General features: G+C 31.6%; 1 protein-coding gene and 1 long non-coding RNA gene across 3 annotated transcripts; one reads left to right on the forward strand and one right to left on the reverse strand.

Annotated features, from left to right (window-relative positions):
* The first annotated feature begins 431 nt into the window (after positions 1-431).
* Positions 432-2,975, forward strand: LOC148276905 (uncharacterized). Its single transcript, XR_015823633.1, has 3 exons — positions 432-722; positions 1,123-1,213; positions 2,045-2,975. It is a non-coding gene; the product is annotated as an uncharacterized LOC148276905 (long non-coding RNA).
* Positions 2,976-4,392: 1,417 nt separating this feature from the next.
* On the reverse strand, positions 4,393-8,278 carry LOC148276906 (uncharacterized). 2 transcript variants are annotated; one of them, XM_088233605.1, is made up of 2 exons: positions 7,822-8,278; positions 4,393-7,702 (listed from the first exon to the last, which is right to left on the reverse strand). In XM_088233605.1, the coding sequence occupies exon 2, from the start codon at positions 5,797-5,799 to the stop codon at positions 5,263-5,265; it is 537 nt and encodes a 178-aa protein (XP_088089731.1). In that variant the 5' UTR covers positions 5,800-7,702; positions 7,822-8,278; the 3' UTR covers positions 4,393-5,262. The 2 variants fall into 2 exon arrangements, with proteins under 2 accessions (XP_088089731.1, XP_088089732.1); XM_088233606.1 differs by having other exon boundaries at positions 4,406-7,702.
* Between the last annotated feature and the right edge of the window lie 15,135 nt (positions 8,279-23,413).

The raw sequence follows: 23,413 nt of genomic DNA on the forward strand, positions 1-23,413 counted from the left end.
GCTGTGATGTCACACTAGTCGACGTAAGACACACGACTTGATATATTTCTCTTATTTTTTTAAATGATGAATTCGTATTTTTTGTAATCTTCAAATGGGCATTTTCACACCCGATTCAGAAAGTAAAATTTGTAAAACTATGCATAATGTTAATACAAAAAATATTTATCTTTGCTACGCAAATAATGAATGTCCGCTAATTCAGCAACACATCTATACAGATACCTCATACAAAAGAGAGCACGAAGATAGAAGTCATAAAAAGGAAGACTTGCATGTTTTTGAATTCAGGAAATTGCAGCGTGCAGGATACGAACTTACACAAATCCTGAAGCTATGGTTTCCTAAGACAGCGGTACCGTCACAAAGCGGCCGTCACGGGACGGCGGATGACGTCATTAAAACGTTGACTATGTAAATCAATGGCGCTGGTTTCCTAGAGAGCGTTGACCGTGAACGTAACGTCGAAGCAACGGTGCCGCCATTTGCAGGACGGCCGTCACAGCGGTGCGAACTGTTTTCGAACGGTTTTTGTCGCGAAGCGGTGACCGTTTAGCTGTCAAAATGAGTGCAAACGTGGTGCGGAATGTTGAAAATGACGAAATATTGATTAATTTTGTAAAAATCATGACGATTTATGTAATGGAAGAGCAAAGACTATTAAAAAGTCGAGTTGAAACAAAGTTCGTGAAGAAATATCGGGACAACGCTTGAAATATCAGGTATGTACTAAAATGTAAATAACAATAGAATCATATAAAAATAACAGAGCAAATGTTTATAAGCTACAAGAAAAAAGCTAAGCATCTATCATAATGTTATTTTTCTAATTCAAAACATTTATTATAACATTGTTTATACGTAACAGATTCCAAGGAATCCTAACCTATTTATTGTGTCTGCAGATAATTGGTTGAATTCTATATTAAAATTTCGTAAGGTATCCAAAGTAAAATGCTTTTATTGGATTCAATTATCCTTTTATTTTTTTTATTTACAAGGGTGTAAAATGTGACGCATTTTGTCTTGTAAGGACATTATCAAACTTTTTATTAGGTTACCTTACCAAATCCTAACCTATTTTGAAGTTGACATTTTATGAAATAACACACAACATTTCAGATTAAAAGTCACATGGGTGTGATTTAAAATAAGGAGTTCTCCATGAATATTAAAGAGCCAAGAAAAATGCCTGGAACATAATCTTAACAGAGTAAGTTTGATGAATTTTAAATAAAATATGCCCTTTGAACATGAAATGAATACAACAAATTTGTCGATGGATACAAATAAGTATACCAATGTAATTCTTGTATGAACATTACTATAATATTTTTTCTGCATTAATTATTACATTTATTTATTCTAGAAAGCTACAAACACCAAAGAGTAGTCACCAATATAAACAATTTTTGTTACAACTGAGGGAAAACATTTTTGAGAAGGGAATACTGAATTTGCGTCGTAGTTCAGTTAATTGGTTCAGGCGAATAAATCTCACCCAAATGATAAAAGTTTCAGCTCTTTTACTTCACAAAAGAAAACAGATGGAAGAGTTGAGGAAATGTGATGTTAAAACATAGGCAGAATGGAGAATGTTACAATGTGTAAAATGCCTACTTAAACCAGCCTATGACAGAGCATAAGCCCTGTAAGTGCCTAGACTTCCATATTCCCTTCTCGAAAATGTTTTCCCTCTCTGTTGCAACAAATTTAGAACTAGATAACTCCCTAGGGAGGAAATCCAGCCTGTCTGCAAACATTTGGACATACTCAAAACATTGTTTTTAATGAGTAAACTTATGGCACAGAAAAACGATTAAATGTAGACATACTTGGGACTTATTAATACATTTGTTCCAGGATTCTTATCACCGAATTCAATTAAATAATATGGTATGTAAATGAGCTCCCATTTATATTTGAGACAAGTTCAAACTAGTTTTATAGCAACTCCATAAACACCAGTAATAAGTTCTTATTTAGATACATAAGGTAGGTTGCAATAACTTTCCTGTATATTCATTGTGAATTTTATTTTCAGAATAAGTACATACTACAAAATTATTTTCACCCAAGTGCAGATCAAGATACGAGTAGTGAGAGGGTAGATACTCTCCCGATAGTACTACTAGATTTGCTGTGCGAGTCGAACTCAAATGTTTGCCAGCAGAAATTACTAGGCTCCCGAGCGATTTCTTCACTGCCTCAACATGCAAGGACAAGGGGACATTCGTCAACGACCTACGACTCAGACTCGCAGACATCAGACAAACACCAGGCATCCACCACAGTCCAAAGAAAACCTTTATCCACAAAGAACTTCTCAACACGAGCCACGTATTTATATTTACTGACTGCCACAGAAGACCATTCCAGAACGCCATACAATGTAGAACAGACGGGAGACAAGACTTTCTGAAATCTACCTTCTCTATTGTGATGGAAAAATCCAATGACACCATACCCACAGCAGTACTTACTTCGGACTCACCAGATCCACCTCCAGGAAGGCAGACACTCCCCTGAAATGAACACTTCCCAGAATAATACTGATCATAAAAACAAAAATGTACTAATAAATATGAGCAAACTATTTTTACCTGGATGCAAATTATGTTTTAAATACCTCTTATGAATGTACACATTATTGTAATTCCATTTTGTATTATAATTTTATATGTATTCTTCTCCGTTTTTTAGATCATGAGAAATGTAGTTTATACTCACATAATATATTTTCTATTACATAATATTTATGTAAATTTAGGATTATAATGAAAAATCCTCAAGTATGCTATACTAAAATGATTTCGTGTTTAGCATTAGGTCTTATACTCATATATATACATATAACTCATAAAATATTAGTTCTTTATACAAATATGAACCAAACTTTTCTTCTTTAAATATCTCTTTGTAAAAAGAGATATTTAAAGAAAAAAAGACAATAAATTTAAGTTAATTTAAAAAAACATCTTAAAAAAATAATAACATATTATGGTAAAAAAAGCAATATATTATTTTTAAATGCTATTCTAAAAGTAATTCAAATAAGTTTAAAAATATAAAACCAGCAGTGAAAAAAGAAAGAATAAAAGTCTTTCAAGTGAAATGTAAAAGAGCATCAGAAATTCAAATATATTAAAAAAATATTTTGTACTTTCTCCAGCCTGTCAATATAAGTAATGTATTGTGGATTCCAAATTATGGATGTAAATTCTAGGTGAGTACTTACATAGCTATAATAGAGTAATAATGAATTGATTACAATGTCTGCTTTGTAATGACAAATGTATTCTTTATGTTTGTTGTTACTATGTAAAATACTATATTATATTTTGACAGACTAATAAAATGAATTTAATTGTGATTCAAAGAGGTTGGATATATACTTGTATGATAGGGAGCAGATGATATTCCTAAAGAGTTAAAAGTTATACAATACTGTGTTGTGGGGTACATAAATTATTAGTTAAACGCTGAAGACATTTTGGTTTCGAACTTACAGTTTGTAGTTATGTATATTATTACATATGGAAGTTATAAGTATATATTATGGTGTCTGTAAGAAGTAAGTGTATAATAATTGTAATTTTTCAGAAGAAATCTGTACAGTTTATATATAGTAAGCAATATTAAGTTCTGATGTTCCAGTATAAATTGTTACTACAATTATTACAAGTTTATATATGTATATTAAAGAAAACGTAAAGTAAAGTGAATTCTGGTTCTTTTGTTTTACAAAGAGATATTTAAAGAAGAAAAGTTTGGTTCATATTTGTATAAAAGTACAAATATTATATGAGTTACATATAATATATGCGTATAAGACCTAATGCTAAGTAATCTCACGAAATGTAAGAAAGCATCAGAAATTCAAATGTTTTAAAAAATATGTTGTACTTTCTCCAGCCTGTCAATATAAGTAATGTATTGTGGTTTGTAAGTTATGAATGCAAATTCTAGGTGAGTACTTACATAGCTATAATAGAGTAATAATGAATTAATAACAATGTCTGCTTTGTAATGACAAATGTATTCTTTATATTTGTTGTTACTATGTAAAATACTATATTATATTTTGACAGACTAATAAAATGAATTTAATTATGATTCAAAGAGGTTGGATATATACTTGTATGATAGGGAGCAGATGATATTCCTAAAGAGTTAAAAGTTATACAATACTGTGTTGTGGGGTACATAAATTATTAGTTAAACGCTGAAGACATTTTGGTTTCGAACTTACAGTTTGTAGTTATGTATATTATTACATATGAAAGTTATAAGTATATATTATGGTGTCTGTAAGAAGTAAGTGTATAATGATTGTAATTTTTCAGAAGAAATCTGTAGAGTTTATATATAGTAAGCAATGTTAAGTTCTGATGTTCCAGTATAAATTGTTACTATAATATTTACAAGTTCATAAATGAATATTAAAGAAAACATAAAGTAAAGTGAATTCTGGTTCTTTTGTTTTACAAAAAGATATTTAAAGAAGAAAAGTTTGGTTCATATTTGTATAAAAGTACAAATATTATATGAGTTACATATATATGGGTATAAGACATAATGCTAAACAAGAAATCGTTTTAGTATCGTTATCGTTTGAGAATTTTTCATTATGATCTTAAATTTACATAAATATTATGCAATAGAGAATATATTATGTGAGTATAAACTCCATTTCTCATGATTTACAAAAAGGAGAAGAATACATATAAAATTATAATACAAAATGGAATAACAATAATGTGTATATTCATAAGAGGTATTAAAAACATAATTTACATAAAATTTTGCATACTATAAAACTATGTAATAGTACTTAATGTTTCCTAAATGAAAGAAAAAAATATTTCTTTCTCTTATTTCTGTTTACAGGATATCATGATTTGTTCACCAAAACACTAGAAATTGGCCCTGTGAAGGAATAGAACGCACCAAGATCAGTTACAAATAAAAATGTAGTTATTGCATATATTATTTTTATTTAATTAAAAATTTACACCTTTTATTTTATAAATTATTATGTAATGTATTTTTTAAAATTATTTGAGTATGATCCTCTTCTTCTCTGGTCTCAATCCTGGGATTGGCTGGCAGCAATTCCTTTCATTCTTCTCCTCCATTCCTCCCTGTCTTGTGCGGCTCATTTAAAGTCAACATATGATGAGCAGCGCACGTCCTCTAATAGGTCCTCCAGGTACTCTCGGCGTGGGCATCCCCTAGAATTTGTTCCCTCGGTCATCCCCTTCATTGCACATGCAGGCCTTCTTGACGTATTACATGACCGATCCATCTCGCTCGCCTTTCGGACAAGGTCCTGAGCAGGTGCCTTCCACCTTCGATTCTTTGGAGAACCTCCTCATTTGTATTGTGGTCTCTCCAGGAAATTCCTAGTAGTCTTCTATAGGACCACATCTCAAAAGCCTCTAGTCTCCGTTTATCTCTTTCGGATAGGCACCATGTCTCGCAGCCATACATCAAGATACTCCATAAATAGGTCTTGATTAGGAGTATTCTTAGTTTTAGGTCTATATTATTTGATTCTTTTATTTTGGACCTTTTCTTAAATGCAAGTCTAGCTTGATGTATACGGCTGTCGACCTCGCTCTTAGACCAACCGTCCCATGTTATTTTGCTCCCGAGGTAGAGAAACTCCTTGGTGTTCTTTAGTGGTATTCCCGACATCACTACTCTCATCTGGTGTTGCATTCGGCCTACAGTCAGTAGCTTTGTTTTGTCTTTATTTATCTTCATACTGTAGTTATTTTGAAGAATGCTTTCCATAGTTGTAAGGGCTCTTGCAGTTCTTCTTCACTTTCAGCAACCATAGCAATACCGTCAGCAAACCTTATCATATCCCATTTAGTATGATATTAATAACAATAATTACAGGATTAAATAAACTAAAATTAGTTATTATATAGATGTGATTATAAGTAATTATGATATTGTACAAATTGCAAATATTTATTTATAAATCCAACATACTCAAGGAGTACTATGTAAAAGTTTAACATATAACATCAAATCAGAGAGACTAAACATATATTATATAAACTATGAATCATATATTTGTTTTTACATTATAAATTTAAGATGTTTCTATCCACTTGTATCAAACACACACTCACCCTTTCCACAAACCCACCCTCACACTCATATACACTAACTCTCATATTCACATACCTACCAAAACCTCACTCCACTCCAGCAATATTACAGCACATTTAAATCAAAGTTTTCTCTCACTCTCTAAGACTTGCAAATAAATAATACAATAATAAGCTCCACTCGTTTGACGATAACAGCCGAACCTCGCTTCTAAGTTATCGTTTTGAAATTTACTCAAGAGTAAATATTCTACTTTATGCATGGAAAATATATATAGGATCATCATTGAAAACGCATCCAATGTAGTAATGGGGGGTTTAAATTTTTGTACACCTAGAGACTAACCCTCAGGTATTGAGAGTCTCCAAGTTTTTAACCAAAGGGACATGTTTCTTAGAAAAATTTTATGATCTACACTATCTTCTCTAATGGGTTCCTTGTGAAGATTGTTGAATCTCTGAAATTCAAATACACTTTACCCATTTACAATCTTCCACCATCTACAAAATATACTTTTAAAATCTAGAGTACTCTCGGGTTCTACAAACAGTTCTGGATTTTTAGGCGCTACGCACTTTAAACCCACCAATTGTTTTCTCATTAAAAACTTTTAACTCTAGGGATACACTTTGTTTTAGAATGTTGCTTGGATATAGGACTTTGTATGATATCATGTGCCCAAATTTGATCAAGGTTTTTTTTTCAAGATCATTAATGAATTTCGAATGTTGAAATTGAGCGTCTAATATTATACTGAAATCATTTAAATGAGGATTATTTTGAATTGATCCAATTATTGCAAACACACTTAATTAAATGTAAGTACAGGATCAAATTTGAAAAATAAAGTTCTACTATTATCTAAAGGGTGAGGTAAACTAGGGAGTAATATTTTATCTGTTTGAAACAATTCAAATGCCTTTTTTGTTAATAGCATTATTATCGGATATCAAAGATATTGTGAAGTAGGCCTTGTATACAAACTCCTGACGTCACTGCAACCTGTGAAGATCTATTGTGATGGATTAAATTGATTAAAAACAACTACTGCACAACATCATTATACTTACAGAGGAATATTTTTCTTTAATGAAATGAACAAAGATAATAAAAAGTACAGTCAGGAATACAATATATTTAAGAAAGAAGTAAAAAATTACATCTATAATTCTTCTTTATGTAACACTGATTGAAAACATCGTTAATATCTTTTTTGTAATTTATTTATGTTATTCTAAAATAATCTATTATAAGACGTCACTCCCCATTATGTACACAAGAATTGTTTATTTCTTTTACGTAATGGGAAACGTTAATGTAAATATATGTAATTGAAAAATGTAAAAAATTGTATTTAATATTGTATTTAAATTTGTTATTAATAAATTTAAAAAAAAAATCTATTGCACCTATAACTTTAAGAAATCCTCTCATACAAAATAAGCCGGATATAACTACATTTGTTCTGGACACTGGCTTCATTATAATATAGTCCGGTGTTTTTCATGCCAATTGATGTTGATGTTGAAATAGTTTGGTGACTAAATTCGTGTATATCAGCAGAGTCGTCTTGAATCTGGAAGATTTATCAAAAGTTAATATCTATAGGCATTAAACATTTACGTATTTAAAATTGTCAAATGAATTGACAGAAACGATACTTACATATTGCCAAAATTATTATTCATTACATACCTCATTACTATCCCAGTACCGAATAGCAAATAGGCCCTGGAGTTCTACTGGTATTTTCTCATCTCGTTTGTGTCCTTCCAAATCGAGTTTTACTAGAGTAATTATGCGCCTCATATTTTCCTTCGAAAAACAGTATTTCTCCTTGAATTCACTGTCTTAAAAATCTTAAAAAGAGTTGACTCTTTTTTTAATACAATTTTCGTGCACGAGAAGGTCGCATGCCTTCGAAAATGTTTAAAATTAAATAAAACTGTGACAAACTATTCATAAATAACGACAAATATGACAGATCGCATTCTAGGGCATATTTTTGACAGATAAGCTGCCGTGGCCGCCAGATATGACAACGTTTTCCTAGGAAACCACTCTCTAGTCACCGTTTCGGCGGCCGTTCACCGCATCACCGTTCGTACGGCCGTTAAGATATCGGCACCGTTTTCCTAGGAAACCCAAGCTTGACAGGACATGGCGGATTTATGAGTTATTTACACAGATTCAAAATATCTGAGATCAACACTTGCCCATGCGATAATGTTACTCTCCAAGATGTCTCCCATCTATTGATGCATTGCCCCTTTTTTAGTCTGCAGAGAATGCAACTGGAGGCGCGATGCAGAAGTCTAAATGAGGATCTGCACGATGTGCATGTAGTGATTAGTCATAGGGACTTGTCAAGAGAGGTAACAGATATAGTGAAGGCAATAAAAGGTATCAATGATAGCAGGACACCAAATGCCGAACACTATTCAAGTGGATCGGAAGATCTGTTGACGAATTACAACGGTCCGCCTTCTTCTGACGAGTTTTCTGTGGTTTCCTCTTGAAACAGGTCACAGCCGAAACATCTTACCGATCCTTACATAAAATAACGAAATAAAGTTTTTCATTAAAGTAAATTTATAAATTTAAAAGAAAAAAAAAAAAAAAAACACAATTTTTTAAGTAAACAAATAAATAACTATCGCTTTGAAGTATATATTAACATTGTACATTACAAGCAAGGTAAAAGAATAATGCAACTAACATATAAATATTTTATTTTTTATTTTTATTTTTATCAAACAAAGAAAACATAGATAAACTAACTGTATTACAAAATAAAGCCTTTAGAATCATTTTGAAAAAAAACAGATATACGAGGGTAAAGTCGATGGTAAATGAAATGAAATTATTAACATATAAACAAAGAATATTTTACAATACAATGATATTTGTTCATAAAATTATAAACTCTAATAAAAAAACAGAATTTTGGAAAAAAATTGATCGGAACTAGCATGAACACAATCACAATACTAGAGAAAAGAACAAAATTAGACTTCCATTTAGGAAAAAGGCAAAGTCACAAAATTCAATTTTATTTAAAGCAATTAAAAAGTATTACGAAATGGAAAAAAATATTTATGAAGAAAAAAACATATCAAAATTTAAAATAATGGTCAAGACATATGTATGTGATAAACAATTTATAAATTAAATATATTTGCAATGTTATTATTAGAACGCACATAACAATATGTACGATATGTGTACCCTATTTTAAGATTTAAATAAAAAAAAAAATAAAAAAAAACAAGGAAGACAGAGACGCTGTTTAGGAGTGGGTGTTGTCTAAAACAGAGTCAATCTTCAGTTCAGTTCAGTTCATGAGCGGCGTATGTAAGATTTTTAACTTATTTTGCTAAAACAGGGCTAAATTATGTTCATTCGTATAAATTATAAAAAAATAATTATTAAACAGTATGACTCCATGTTTTTTTTTTTTAATGTCTGAACTTTAGAATATTACATATTTTACTTGTGGTAACACGATGATACCTCACCGCGCAATCAATGTGTATAAAAAAAATTATCTATTTATTAATCAATAAATATAGTAAGATAAAAACAATGATCTCCATTAAAACATTTTTTTCCGGTGATGTGTAACACTATTTGCATAGTATTTGATTATTATTGTTAATGACAGAAATGTCTCAAAATCAAACAGCTGAGAGGTTATTACAAACTCACCCCTCTGTTTACTGTAGGTACTTTATACTTTATAGACCCAATGCTCCATTTTACCTTCTAGAAAAATTTCAAGGCTTCTAAGTTCATAGCTGACATCTTCACATTCTCAAAGCACCCTCTTAATCCCAATCCATAATTCCTCCTTCACAAATTCATATACTGCACATGTGTCTCGGCCGTTGAATATTCTTCCATCCACTATCAAATATATTTGCTAAGCAACATTGTTTAAATTACGTTAGAAGAAACGTTTAATGTATCTTATATAACTCATAGAAGGCTGTTCTATAAAACTACTTTACGTGCGGTGATGTAACATCGTGTTCATGGAAAGTTCGGACATTTGAAAAAAAACATTGACAAATACGTAATAATATGTAATATAAGTAATAATATAAGTAATAACAACATTTAAGATAAGGTAATATAGAAGTATAGGCATCTACAGGGCTTATGACCTGTCAATGGCTGGTTTAAGTAGCCACTTTACACACTGTGTAACATTCACCATTCTGCCTATATTTGAACATCCATAGCCTTTTAATTCTTGCATTTGTTGATGTTTGTGAAGTTAAAAAGCTGAAACCTTTATTTATGCGGGTGAAATTCATCTAATTGAATTATTTCACCTACACACTAGGCAACGCCTGAAAATGTTATTTTTTAAATTTTTATACTTCTTCATGGACCAGGTGGATTTATCAACAATATTTTGAGTTTGTCCAAATATTTGTAGACAAGGATTGGATTTGACTCCCTGGGGAGCTGTTTATATTAACATATTACAACAGAGATGAAGAACATTTAAGAGAAGGTAATATAGAAGTCTACTCATCTACAGGGCTTATGACCTGTCAATGGCTGGTTTATGGATGTTCAAATATAAGCAGAATGGTGAATGTTACACAGTGTGTAATGTGGCCACCTAAAACAGCCATTGAAAGGTCATAAGCCCTGTAGATGCCTAGACTTCTATATTACCTCCTCTTAAATATTCTTCATCTCCAGTCCTTGTCTACATAAATTTGGACAAACTCAAAATATTGTTGATAAGTAATAACACGTATAATAGAACTCCCGCTTACTGAACAAAACATTGTTGAATTAACTACCTGGTAAGAGAAAAAGTATAATAATTGGAAAAATGTTGCTTAGTAGATGAATTCGTTCAGCCTGATGAATCTCACCCACATGATAAAAGTTTCAGCTCTTTTCAATTCAATTTTAATTCCAATTTCAATTTATTTAAATTATTTTTTTATAAACGTTTATAATTTACAAAAGTCGAAAAAAGGAAGAGTTGAGGAAATGTGGATGTTCAAACATAGGTGGAATGGTGAATGTTACATGGTGTGTAAAGTGGCTATGACAGGTCGTAAGCCCTGTAAATGCCTAGACTCCCATATTCCCCCTCAAAAATGTTTTCCCTCTCTGTTGTGTGATGCAAATATGAAAAATAAAAATGCGAAATAATTGCTTTTCCGTAATTTAAAAAAAAAGTCTTACAATTTATGCCTGTTGTAACAAAATAAAAAATAAAAATCTTAAATATGCCGGTCAGATAATTAGCGTGCGTTCCCGCTTACATCCAATAACCGACTGAACGAATGAATTCCTTTTTTGTCTCTTTCACACAAACACTTGACATAAACCAGCATCTTTCTCTTTCTTGTTATAAGTTCTATTCTCGTGCTGTTTATTTTACAGTTAAACAGATTTATTGAAATATTGCCAAAATCGTCACTTTTTGTCAAATGTTACCTCATATTTATCTCATATTGTATTTTTTGTCAAAAAGCCACCCTTTTGCTTATGGCGGCATTATACATCTCTACGGATGAAAATTGAGTCATCTTAAAAGGGTCCAAAACAGCAAAATACTGAGTTTTGAGAAAAGATCTCTCAGAAGAATCTTGGGTGTGCGATGGTTTGATTTTGAAAGGAATAAAGTAATAAGATAACTGATGCAGCAAACTCCAGCTGGACCATATAGGTATTGCAAATGTCTCCGAGACTCTTAATTAGGCTTCCCTACTTTGCAAGGCATCAGTTTCCCGACGTCCTGGACGTCTGGACCTTGGTAGGCAGTTCTTGTTAGAACTACGTGACTTGAACCTAGCTTGGGAGGATGCACAGGAGCTGGCAGTTGACAGAAATGTCCGGAGGCTCTTTATAATTACAAATTGACAAAAACCTCGAAACCCTAGATTTCCAATTAATTTAATTTTACCTAGATGCAATGCAACAGTAGCTATAAATCATTAAAAAGACACACAAGTCTCTACCAATCCTGAAATCCATACATTCGAAAATGTGCATCTTTTAAGATATAGTGTTTTGTTTTAAATAATCTATTTTAGGTTAGTAAAATATAACGTATATATAAATAAAAATCACTGTAAAACAAACTGTTTTTCTAAACACGAGATTTCACTCTCTTAGAGAGGTAAAAACGTTAATATTTATTATATATGCACAAAAAATTTGAAATTTTATATTTATTTTGTTAACGCTTATTTTCATAAAAAAAAACTTTAAAAAATATATTTAAATGAGCCGTGTAAAACTGAATACGTGACGCACATTAAAAATTCACGGTTTTCATTCCAAAAAACCATAACCATTATTTTCAACAATTATTATTCCAAATGGTTCGTGTTCATATTAAATGGCTGTAATTACATTAACCCTAATTATATCCAAAGCTCGAACGTGTAATATTTGGGTAACAGTAAAGCAAATGATTAAATAATAATAATAATAAAAAACAATTAATTTTCCTAATAGCCAATAACATTTTTAAATGCTTAACTTTAAAAACGACCTATTTCCCTCATTTGGTTTACCATACTCCCTCATATAGAGATACATCAGATTATTTTCTGAATCCACTCTAACATGATGCAATATCTTAACAAACCAATGGCAGCTACGTAAACTGTCGTACATTGAAAACATCAACTTTTCAGAAGAGCTGTTTAAGGTTGTTTTAGTTCACATTTAAATTTATTTCAACAGAGAGGGAAAACATTTTTGAGAAGGGAATATGGAAGTCTAGGAACTTACGAGGCTTATGACCTGTCATTGGCTGGTTTAAATGGCCACTTTACACTCTGAAAAATGTTTTCCCTCTTTGTTGAAATAAATTTAAATATAAACAACTCCCTAGGGAGGAAATCCAGCCAGTCTGCAAGCATTTGGACATACTCAAACATTGTTGTTTTAGTTCACTTACGTTACAACTCTAAATTTTGGATTATACTTTTACAAAATATCTGTATTTTCGAGTCAAATTTAAAAATTATGTCTTTAATCAACATTTTCTGCAATTTCGGGGTTCCATTTTTTCAGGTGGAATCCTTATCGGTTCAAAGTATCGTAAATAAAACTTACAGTTTTTAACATGGAATCTGCATTCGTTCAAATAACCGCATGTGTAAACCTATAAATAAGCCAATGTTAAAAAAATAAGCCAATATAAAGGTGTTCTTTAAACCCTATCACATCCGAAACCACGATGATCAGTATGGGCAAGTAGACAATGTAGACATATTATCATATTTAAAAAAATATTTAGAACAAAGAATTTTGTTTTTAATAAAATATTTTAAAAAAACAAATGGTTGCTTACTTCTGCAGAAGAGAAGCGAGGGGGGCGTGGCCGCGCGGTCGGTGGGGTATCAGACTCCCCCTCCCCTTCCTCGTTTCTCCATTGCAGTAAGCAAGTATTTGCTTTTTTTTTTTTTTTTTAATTTTTTTATTATTCGCTCTAAAAAAATATTTTAATGTGCCAAAATGTCTTCTTGCTTAAAATGATCATTGTGGTTTCGGATGTGACACGGTTTAATGAATACCCTGTATATTGGCTAATTTTTTGAACGAATTAAATGACCATATGTGTTACATTGTTACATATCATTCATTTTTTTATACTTAAAATACAACGTGCATAATTTTTTGTATTTCATACGATAAGTATGATGAAGTTTTAATAATTACCATCAAAGTAGTATTGTTCTGCATGTCGAGAACCCCAATTGGGATTTTCCTTTTGTATCATATCCTTTTCGCTCTTTTAGAGCCCCCGCTGATTGTGACAAAAAGTCACGGTGACTTTTTGTCACAGTGTCAAGTGCTATGGAGATATACAAGAGTCCGCTCACTGTGGCGACGTGACGATACGGTGACAAAAAGTGGCAGTGTGACGTGACTGTCACCCGGCCCCGGCCTATACATTGCCATGGCAGAGCGCTCACTAGGAACTTTATGTCACTCTGCCGGCAGACGCTTACCAAACGGACGTGTGTTGTGAATTTTGCAGTTATATTTAAGATTAACATATTATTACAACAGTGATGAAGAACAATTTAGACAAGATAATATAGAAGTCTAGGCATTAACAGAGCTTATCAGCTGTCATTGGCTAGTTTAATGGCCACTTTACACATTGTAAAACATTCAACATTCTACCCATATTTAAACATCTATATTCCTTCAATCCTTTCATCTGTTGATGTTGGTGAATTTAAAGAGCTGAAACCTTTATTTATGCGTGAGAGGTTAAAGATGGCTGCTTCTCTGCGAAAAGATGAAATTGACAACAAATTGTTGATAGAGACATAGAGAAAAGGCCAGCATTGTATAGTCAAGTATCTAGGGCACATACTGACTGATGATTGTACCGATAATCAGGACATAGAAGGACAGAGAAGAGCCATCAATGCCAGGGCCTCTATGCTAACGAGACGCTTCTTTCAGTGCAGTAACAAAGTGAAGAAAATCATATTTACTTCGTATTTGACGTCCATGTATACAGTGTAACTATGGGACAATTATACGTAAGCAGCATGAAATAAATTAAGGGTCACGTATAATAATTCAAACAGGCAATTATTCGGACTGCCTAGGTATTGCAGTGCCTCCGAAATGTTTACAGCTGGACGGGTAAACACCTTTGCTGCCCTACTTCGCCAAATAGCCTGGAGCCTATGGAAACGCCTAAAAAGCTCTAAGCCACTGCAGGGTGGATCCATATACCGTAGACGGGATATGCTATGACTACCATAAGTGCTGCACATATAAAATGTTGTTTTATGTTTATATTTATGTCTATGGTTATATTTATGTTTATGTCTATATGGTAGAATTGGCTCTGCACTATGTAGCCATTTTACTGGAATAAAAGATTTTTAAAAAAGGCGGCGTCACGTTTGCCTCCACTCGACACAATCGTTTGTGTTGATACCATTGTTTACGGCGCGATTGGCAAAAAAAACATTTTTTTACTGAAAAAAATATTTGTATTTAAAGATATTAAAATTAATAATAAAGGGATTAAAGTTATTTTTTTTGTCTTCGCATTGCTATTAAAAAACGAAATTTGACATTTTGCGGGATGCGATAGTATATATAGCTGCCATCAAGACGTGCTACACTAGCAATGATCAATGACGTATATTTAAATAGACACGTTAATAGCGAGTGATAAATGGCATTTGTATTCGTGGGTAATTGCTTTCTTTGCTTTCATTTTCTAACGGGCTATCATCGTGACGTGATGCTATGAAAAATAATGTCGCTATGAGCGATGAGAAAATGCTTTATTACACTGTAACTCTGAAAAATAGAAGATATATATCATTTTACTCACAAATACAATCATAGTCATTAAGTAAAAAAAATAATTGTTTTTTTAAGGAACGTTTTCTACAGATACATTAATATGTAATTACACAATTACAGTCACAGCTGGCTGCTGGTGTTTTTACAAAGGTAACAAGTTAAACGGAAATAAATATGAATTAAAAAAATATGTTTGTGTCCGGGCGAATGAATAATATAGTTCTGTGTATAAAATAGAATTCGAATCCTGGACGAATGTTTTCGACTCAATGGCTGCCATCAGGTAAAAATTCTACAATGTTTGCGTTCCTGTTTTCGATTTCCGGGAAGGTTGACATGAATTTTTTGTTTTTAAAGGTGGTTTTCCACTAAAGCATTTCATTGCCCATGAACTGGCTCTTGAAGCTTAAGACTGATCACCTTGCCTTCTTTTATATTATATTGAGTTTTATGATAAGTATGAAGGAAATATGTATATTTAAATCTTTCTCCCATGAATGTTTGCATAGGTATTGTGATTCGCTTTCTCTGTTTTTTTTCTTATTGTTGATGGCAACGCTATATTTGTTTTAATAATATTTTTCAAAATTCAATTTTTATATTTTATTTAAAACAGAAATTCCACCAAGCAGCTTTCAGTAGCTGGTTGGTGGAGATTGTATTTAAACAATCTTATATAATATTATCTACATTTATAAAAACAATGAATTAACAGCCGGAAAGATCAGAATACACATGTTTACACAAATAATAATAATAATATTCTTTCTTATTTTTTTTAAATACATGAAAAATTTAAATGTTGCATGAGCTATTATTCATGTAAGAACTTTTGATAAAGTAGCCACTCTCTTAATCGGATTATGGTCTCTTGGCTAGTGTTGCGGATTCACATATTAAAGGTTCGAGGTTTGAACTCCACTCTCCCCAACTTAATTCCCGTTTTCTAGTTATTTTAAACTTATTCAAAATTACCCCTAAATCCAAAATATTTGGTTAAATCATAAGAACGCAAATATTTCCCCTTTCTTTAAAAAAAAGCCCAATAACTGCCGAGACTAAGTAAGTTTCCTTAAGAAAAAGGTCTTCATTTTTGTTAAAACGTATATCTATCTAAATAAGCGATGTATTTCAGGTATTTGTACGTAGGTTCATACTGATGTTAATGTTTAAGAATAGTAATTTTACTTGCTTTATTTAGGTGTAGTCGTTATGCAAAATCGGTTTATTTACTCCAAAAATTGTTCGACCCTAACAAAGAAACCGGAAACAGGATGTCAGCTCGTTGAGTTTTATTGTCTGTACATTTACTTCCTTTGCTAGGAAGACATTTTGAGAAAGACAAAATTTTCCATTTTTTATTTGAAAAGGAACACTTTGTTTTGAATACCAAAGCGGTTGGAAAAAGAAAAGACTCAAAATTTAAAAATCCCTTTAAAATATTACAATATTGACAAAGAAAATAAAAAAAATTGGTTGAATATTTGTTTATTTATTTATTTACGCCCGGAGGGCTTTTACGTGACAGGAACTTAATCAAATCAAATCAGTCAAGAAACCACGTACGAGCATCAAACTGAAGCCGACTGAACTACTCATAAATGAGTAGTTTTAAGTTTGGGACATTAGTTACTCTGTAGACGTCGCTTAGTACGCAAATGACAATTTAAATTCAATAATAACACATTTCAAGTGTAAGTAGCAAATTTAACAATTATATTATTTAAGAATTTAATTATTTAACCGTCTGTCATATTGTGGAAAAAAACAAGGTGGACATTTTGTAAGTATTGCCAAGGTCGTCAAATTTTTTTGAAAGAGAATACTGAATACTGAAGTACAAATTTTGCCAGTCTCTTTTGGTCAGAAGATATCGCTTCTAGCAATAAATCCGCCAAAGTACGTAGATTTTTTAACTTAAAGACTCATAACACAAGTTTACATAGGATACAAGACGTGTTGTATCTTCTGTATTAATTCAACTTATAAAGTTTTATTTTTTTGTAAAATGGACATTTTTGCATTGGATTTGGAAAGTAAAATTTGTAAATATGCTGGATTTTAATAAAAAATGTATGTGCGAATGATAATAATACGAATGAAAGTGATGCCAATACATCAATAAATCTGTTTATCTGTATAAGAAAGAGCACTAGACAAGGACTTATAACAAGAAAGACAAAGATGCGGTTCTGCGGCCGGTATTTGTTTGAAAGAGACTAAAACAAAAGAAGCAATTCATTCAATATGTCGGTTATTGGCAGTCAGCGGGACTGTACGCTAATTATATGACCCCCCCCCCCCTGAAAATGGCTTTCTTTATAGGAAACTTTATATATTCATTCAGGACATTAAACACCCTCTATTATTATTTATTAATTTATTTAAACGCCTTGTAGGATTTAACATGTTTTACATAAATATGAAAATAAAACACAGGACATTTGTTAAACCTAAAAGTAACAAAAAATAAACATTATTTAAGAAGAGTAAGAAAATTAAAAAAAAAACATTTCCGTTTTAGTAAAAAATATAAAGGGATACATAATACTTCATTTATATATTGCAGTGGAGAAAACATTTTACATTTTTTCATTTTTGTACATTTTTTCCTATTAAAATAATCTTAAAATTAGAAGACGCTGGAAAAATAATTATTCAGAATACACATATAATTTAATAAAATGTTTAGAATTTAAATTAACACATTAATATTGAGGTGCTTAAATTAGAAAATAATAAATTGATACACTTCCTTTTTTCTGCTTTTGAGGCCACAAAAAAGAAATTTTTGTGAGCGAAAGTCGTACATGTTTACATTCTACCGCGGATCCACTTTTCAAACGCTTCAAGGTGGTTTATAACTTTATTTATTAAAATTTTAAATTACCATTTTTCTCATTTACAAATTCACATTTTCCTTCTTTATAAACAAGGGTTCATCTTTATTTTAGGTAGCGCTCTTATCGTAAATATTCTGTTTTTAGTTATGTTCGTTGTAACTGGAATTTGATTTATTTTATTTATTTAAAATACAAACGAATGTACAGGTTACATAATTATAAATAGTATCTGTAAAAATATATATGTAAAAAAAGTATGGCCTGCCTTCCAATATTATGTTTTCTCCTTATTTTGCTAAAATAAAGCGACGACGCGCGATAGTTAAAACTATATAAATAATAAATATATGTACTTTAATTCAGAATAAAAGACGTATGGACAAAACAAGGAGATAATGGAAAGGAAAAGAAAGACATTGATGAGAAGTGGTAAAGGATGAATGAAGGAAAGTAGGAGTGAAAAATTGCATTTGTTATAATGACGAGAAATAAAGGGCAAAAAAATATAAAACGTCTATTCTCTGTTATTCTGAATCAATCGTATTAGTTCTTTTCTGTACCTATTCAATATAGTCATAAATATATCAAAACTATTTTATTTACTTTTGTAAAGAGAAAAAATAAATATTTGCGATCTTATGATTTACCCAAATATTTCATTTTGGGGGCCATTTTCAACGAGTTGTACATAACTCACTATTGGAACATGGGAATCAAGTTGGGGTAGAGTGGGATTCGAACCACGAACCTTTGACCTGTGAGTCCGAGACACTAGCCACAGGACCACAACCCGACTCTTAAATAAAATATATTTTTTAATTTTTTATTTATTTATTTTATTTGACTTAAATTACTTGTTAAATGTTTCACATATACGAGGGTAGATAGAATGTTTCCGACAGAAAATATCAGTCTAGTTGGTATGGAGGGGACACGGTAAGCAAGTAGATTAATTAGTACTAGGGAATCAAATTTATTATTCTCAATTTTGTGAAGCAGGATCTGATTGGGAGATTATCTCGACTTTAAAATATTAAAGTTATTTAAAATTATCTTGGTAGTGATTAAAATGATACGCAATAGTGATTACTCACAAAAGATTTATATTTTTCTAAGTTAACAATAGTAAGAAATACTTGAAATCAAAAGGTTTGTAGTTTAAAGAGCACGAATTCGTTAGAAAGCTGTCAGCGTGGAATAAAGCGATCTGTCTAGTACTCTTCGTTATAAAAAAAAATGACATCGCCCTTTGTTAACCGCTCTTGCATTTCGTGCTATGTTAAGGTATATATTTTATTTGCGTTCTTATGATTCACCTGAATATTTCGATTTCAAAATACACCATCATCATATGTCCGCACCCGTTGATGTACAGCGTTCATCAATCGTCTGCTACTCAAGGGTAAGGATATCAACCTTACGCTTTCGGTGCCAGTCCAGGAACATGAAATATTGCAGTTTAGTACCACCATTTCAATCAACATTTTATGTTCATTTTCCCAGGAATTGAACCCGTAACCACAAACACGATAGGCGAACGCGTCAAGAACAATGCAATGAAGCGGACATAATTTATCTTGGCTCGATTTCGTATTCACAATTTTCACGTGAGATCAGCAATAGAATCTAAAGCCAGGATAATGGTTCTATTTCACAACTGTATTCTTCACGGAACTGTATTCTTAATTCGCCTGACAAAGTAAAATAAATAAATAAATACAAATATTGTGTATAACTACTTATTGGCATTTCTATGTCTACCGGTTTCAGAACGCACCCGCCTCTTCGTCAGGACACTAAATACAAAGTCCACTATACCAATGTTTGTAGAAACAAAAACATGACACGCTTAGCCATGTTTATTTTGAAATTTTGAAATTTCCAGTCATACACTGCGCAGTAAGTTTAATCGTGATTAGGGTTTGCTAATAACATTAAATTATCGACCAAGCTTTCACCCTTATCACATTTAAAATTCCCCTAAGTAATTGTCGTTTGGCCATTTAGTTCATTATTAATTTAATCTCATTAATTGGAAACCAGCGTTCTTTGTTAAACACCCACAAGTTGAAATCAAAGAACATGTAATAAATATAATTACAAGTTGTCAGATAATACAATAATATAATTGACTGTTTGCTGCTGCAGTCAGGTTGATATTGATTTTTTGAATATGTGGTTCAAAGCCAGCTACCTAGAACTAAATATAAAAAAATGTAAAATAATATATTTTTATAGAATGAAAAAATCTATCTCCTTTGATAACTAAATAGAAAATATTAATTTAGATGTAGTCAAGTATATTTAGGACTGATACTATGATTAAAAAGTCACTAAAACTCTTGGGTTTTGTTTGCAGGCTAAATGTTTTTACAGAAATCTATTGTAAAAACATTTCAATATTTAAAAAATAAATCAATGTTCGATGTTCGATGTAGCCACCCTTAGAGCGGATAAAAGCATCGAGTCTGTCCAAGAAGGCTTGCACAAATGTGGGCTGATGGTATTTTGTCTCATTCTTGGCGAAGAGCAATCTCTAAGGCGTCGACCGTATTCTTTAACTGATACTTTGGCCTCTAGAATGGACCATATAGAAAACTCCATTGGGTTTAAGTCAGTGGAATATGGAGGCCACTGTTGCGATATAACGAAGCTGGGAACTTTTTCTTGTAAAAAACGTTGGGCTTAACGGACTGTATGGGATGGTGCCGAGTCTTGTCAAAACGTCCGATGGTTTCTACTGAATTTTGTCCGAGCCCAAGGTAACAACGCATTATTTGAAATCTTTTCATGGTAGATTCGTTGATTTACCTTTACGCCCTGTTCAATGAGAACGAGTGGTGAACGTCCTGTGGCAGCTACCGCAGCCAAACCCATCACTTAAGCAGGCGCTTGTTTTCGCAGAGCAATTCGCTGGTCAACATTGTCTTTTTATTTGCACTGTAACTATACACGATCATTTTGTTTGTTTACGTATTGCGAAACCGTAAAAAAAAATTCATGATATAAATGTCAAAAAGCAACATTTAATTAAGGAGGTTGATAAACAAATATTTTTACCCTTAGTTTAAATTTTGTAGAGACATTATGAATTGATTTTTTTTTCTTCTCTTTATAGATTTGTAAAATTGTTTTTTTTTTATGTATTTTTTCAATTGATGGAACATAAAAAATTTGAAATAGTTCTTTTGTTGGGAATGTTGATGGTTTTTTTTAAAATCACTTTGATTATTAATCTTTGTACAATATTTACTGAGTTTATAATACTTGTGTAGGAACCTCCCCAACGAATAATACCATATTGTAGTAAAGATTGTTCAATGGAATAATTCACGGTTTTGAATTGTTCAATATTAAGAATATTTCTAAGTCTTATAAAAATATATATACGCTTTCTTATTCGCTTAACCAATGTATTAATACGTGTTTTTAATTTTAAATTTGGGTCTATAACCAGTTCTAAATATTTAATTTTATATTTCGGATTAACTTTTGAACATATTTGTTTACAACTTTTTATTTCATTACATTTGGAATTGTGTATGATTATTTTTATTTGTGGATCAATGTTGAATTATGTTTTTTCTGCATTAAATAATAAAAGATTTTTATCAAACCAGTGTTTTAAATTGTTCATGTCTTCATTAGTCAGACTATTAACAGTTTTCTGGTCTACACCCTCTATTGTTTTTTATATATATTTGGACCCCTATATTAAGTAGCATTACTTGTCATGTACAAGGCTAAGGTTACGAAAAAAATCGTTTTTGTTTGTCTTGGAAATAGGATGTTTGATCACTGATTTTGGTTTATTACCTTTATGAGTCCAATCACCATTGTTGCAAAGTCCAAGAACAATGTCGCGTGATAAATACTTTTAACTATAGTGTGGATATCTGTTAAGGATATTCCATCTTTCCTGCATTCTACTTCAAGATTATTTAATTTATGGCGTTGCAAACTGAAAAATGGGCACTGAAATAACATATGTTTGATACTCTGTGAAGAAATATCATCGCATGGACAATAGTCATCATTCCTTAATTTAAACCTATATAGATAACTTTTCATGGCTCCGTGTCCAGTAAAAATTTGGGTTAAGTCAGCATCACCAAAGTATTTTCGTTTCGAAAGTACTTTGGTGATGCTGACGGAAGTTTGCTTCATCAGCCAGTGTTGAGAAAAACATTTTAGTGATTTTACCTGTAGAAAAAGCGCGGTAATGATCCTCCCAACGCTGCTGCGTATTTTGTTTTATACAGCGATTAGCAAAGCTAAAGGGAAATTCTGAGAATAAAAGTTCCGTTCTTTTACAAGTTGCAGCTCTTGCTCGTTCATCCGCTCTCTTATTTCCTACGATACCAGCATGTCCTCTTATCCAGCATATTTGAATGTTCATCCCTCTTATTTTTAGATGCTTAATTTTACTCTGAATATCTACAATGAATGGATTTATTGTTATACCACCCTCTATTGTTATAACTGTATCATCAGCGTACGAAATGATTTTGCCATTTAGTTGCTGTGAAAAATATCATTGATATATATTATAAATAGCAATGCCCCCAAAACTGTACCTTATATATTTACTAAAATTTAGTCACATGAGATGAGTTAATCAATCTATAAAGAACTTTCAATTTAAAATAATGATTATTTTTTAAATAGCGTATCTGGGACTACTGATGATTTTTTGAACCAAAAAAGTGGACTTAGTATGTTTATTTCCATTCAAAAAAGCGACTTAAGTAGATTTCAATATTTTGTTCACGTGTAAAATATCTAATTGCGATAATTTCTGCATTTTTAAGTTCTAAACGGCAAAAGGCGGACTCTCATGTTTTATCCTCTGAGGCAGATAATTATATTATCGTACAATAACCGGGATCCAGGTTTACGTTTTAAGACCCACGCTGGGTAGATATTTTATAATATTAAATTACCGGCAAGTTGTTTTAACAGTTTCGCAAAAGTTTTCAAATATTTCACCCCGAAATCCATCCACATCTACCTTTAGAACAGATTAAAATCGTTGGAATTTCGTTTCTCCTATCTCGGCATCTTGGCAACTATGTCAGAACTTCCAGAAACCTGAAAACTTCGAGCAAAATAAG

Source organism: Micrasema longulum, unplaced genomic scaffold (assembly GCF_059751315.1).
Source record: "Micrasema longulum isolate JH-2025_06_02 unplaced genomic scaffold, ASM5975131v1 h1tg001130l, whole genome shotgun sequence".
Taxonomy (NCBI): domain Eukaryota; kingdom Metazoa; phylum Arthropoda; class Insecta; order Trichoptera; family Brachycentridae; genus Micrasema; species Micrasema longulum.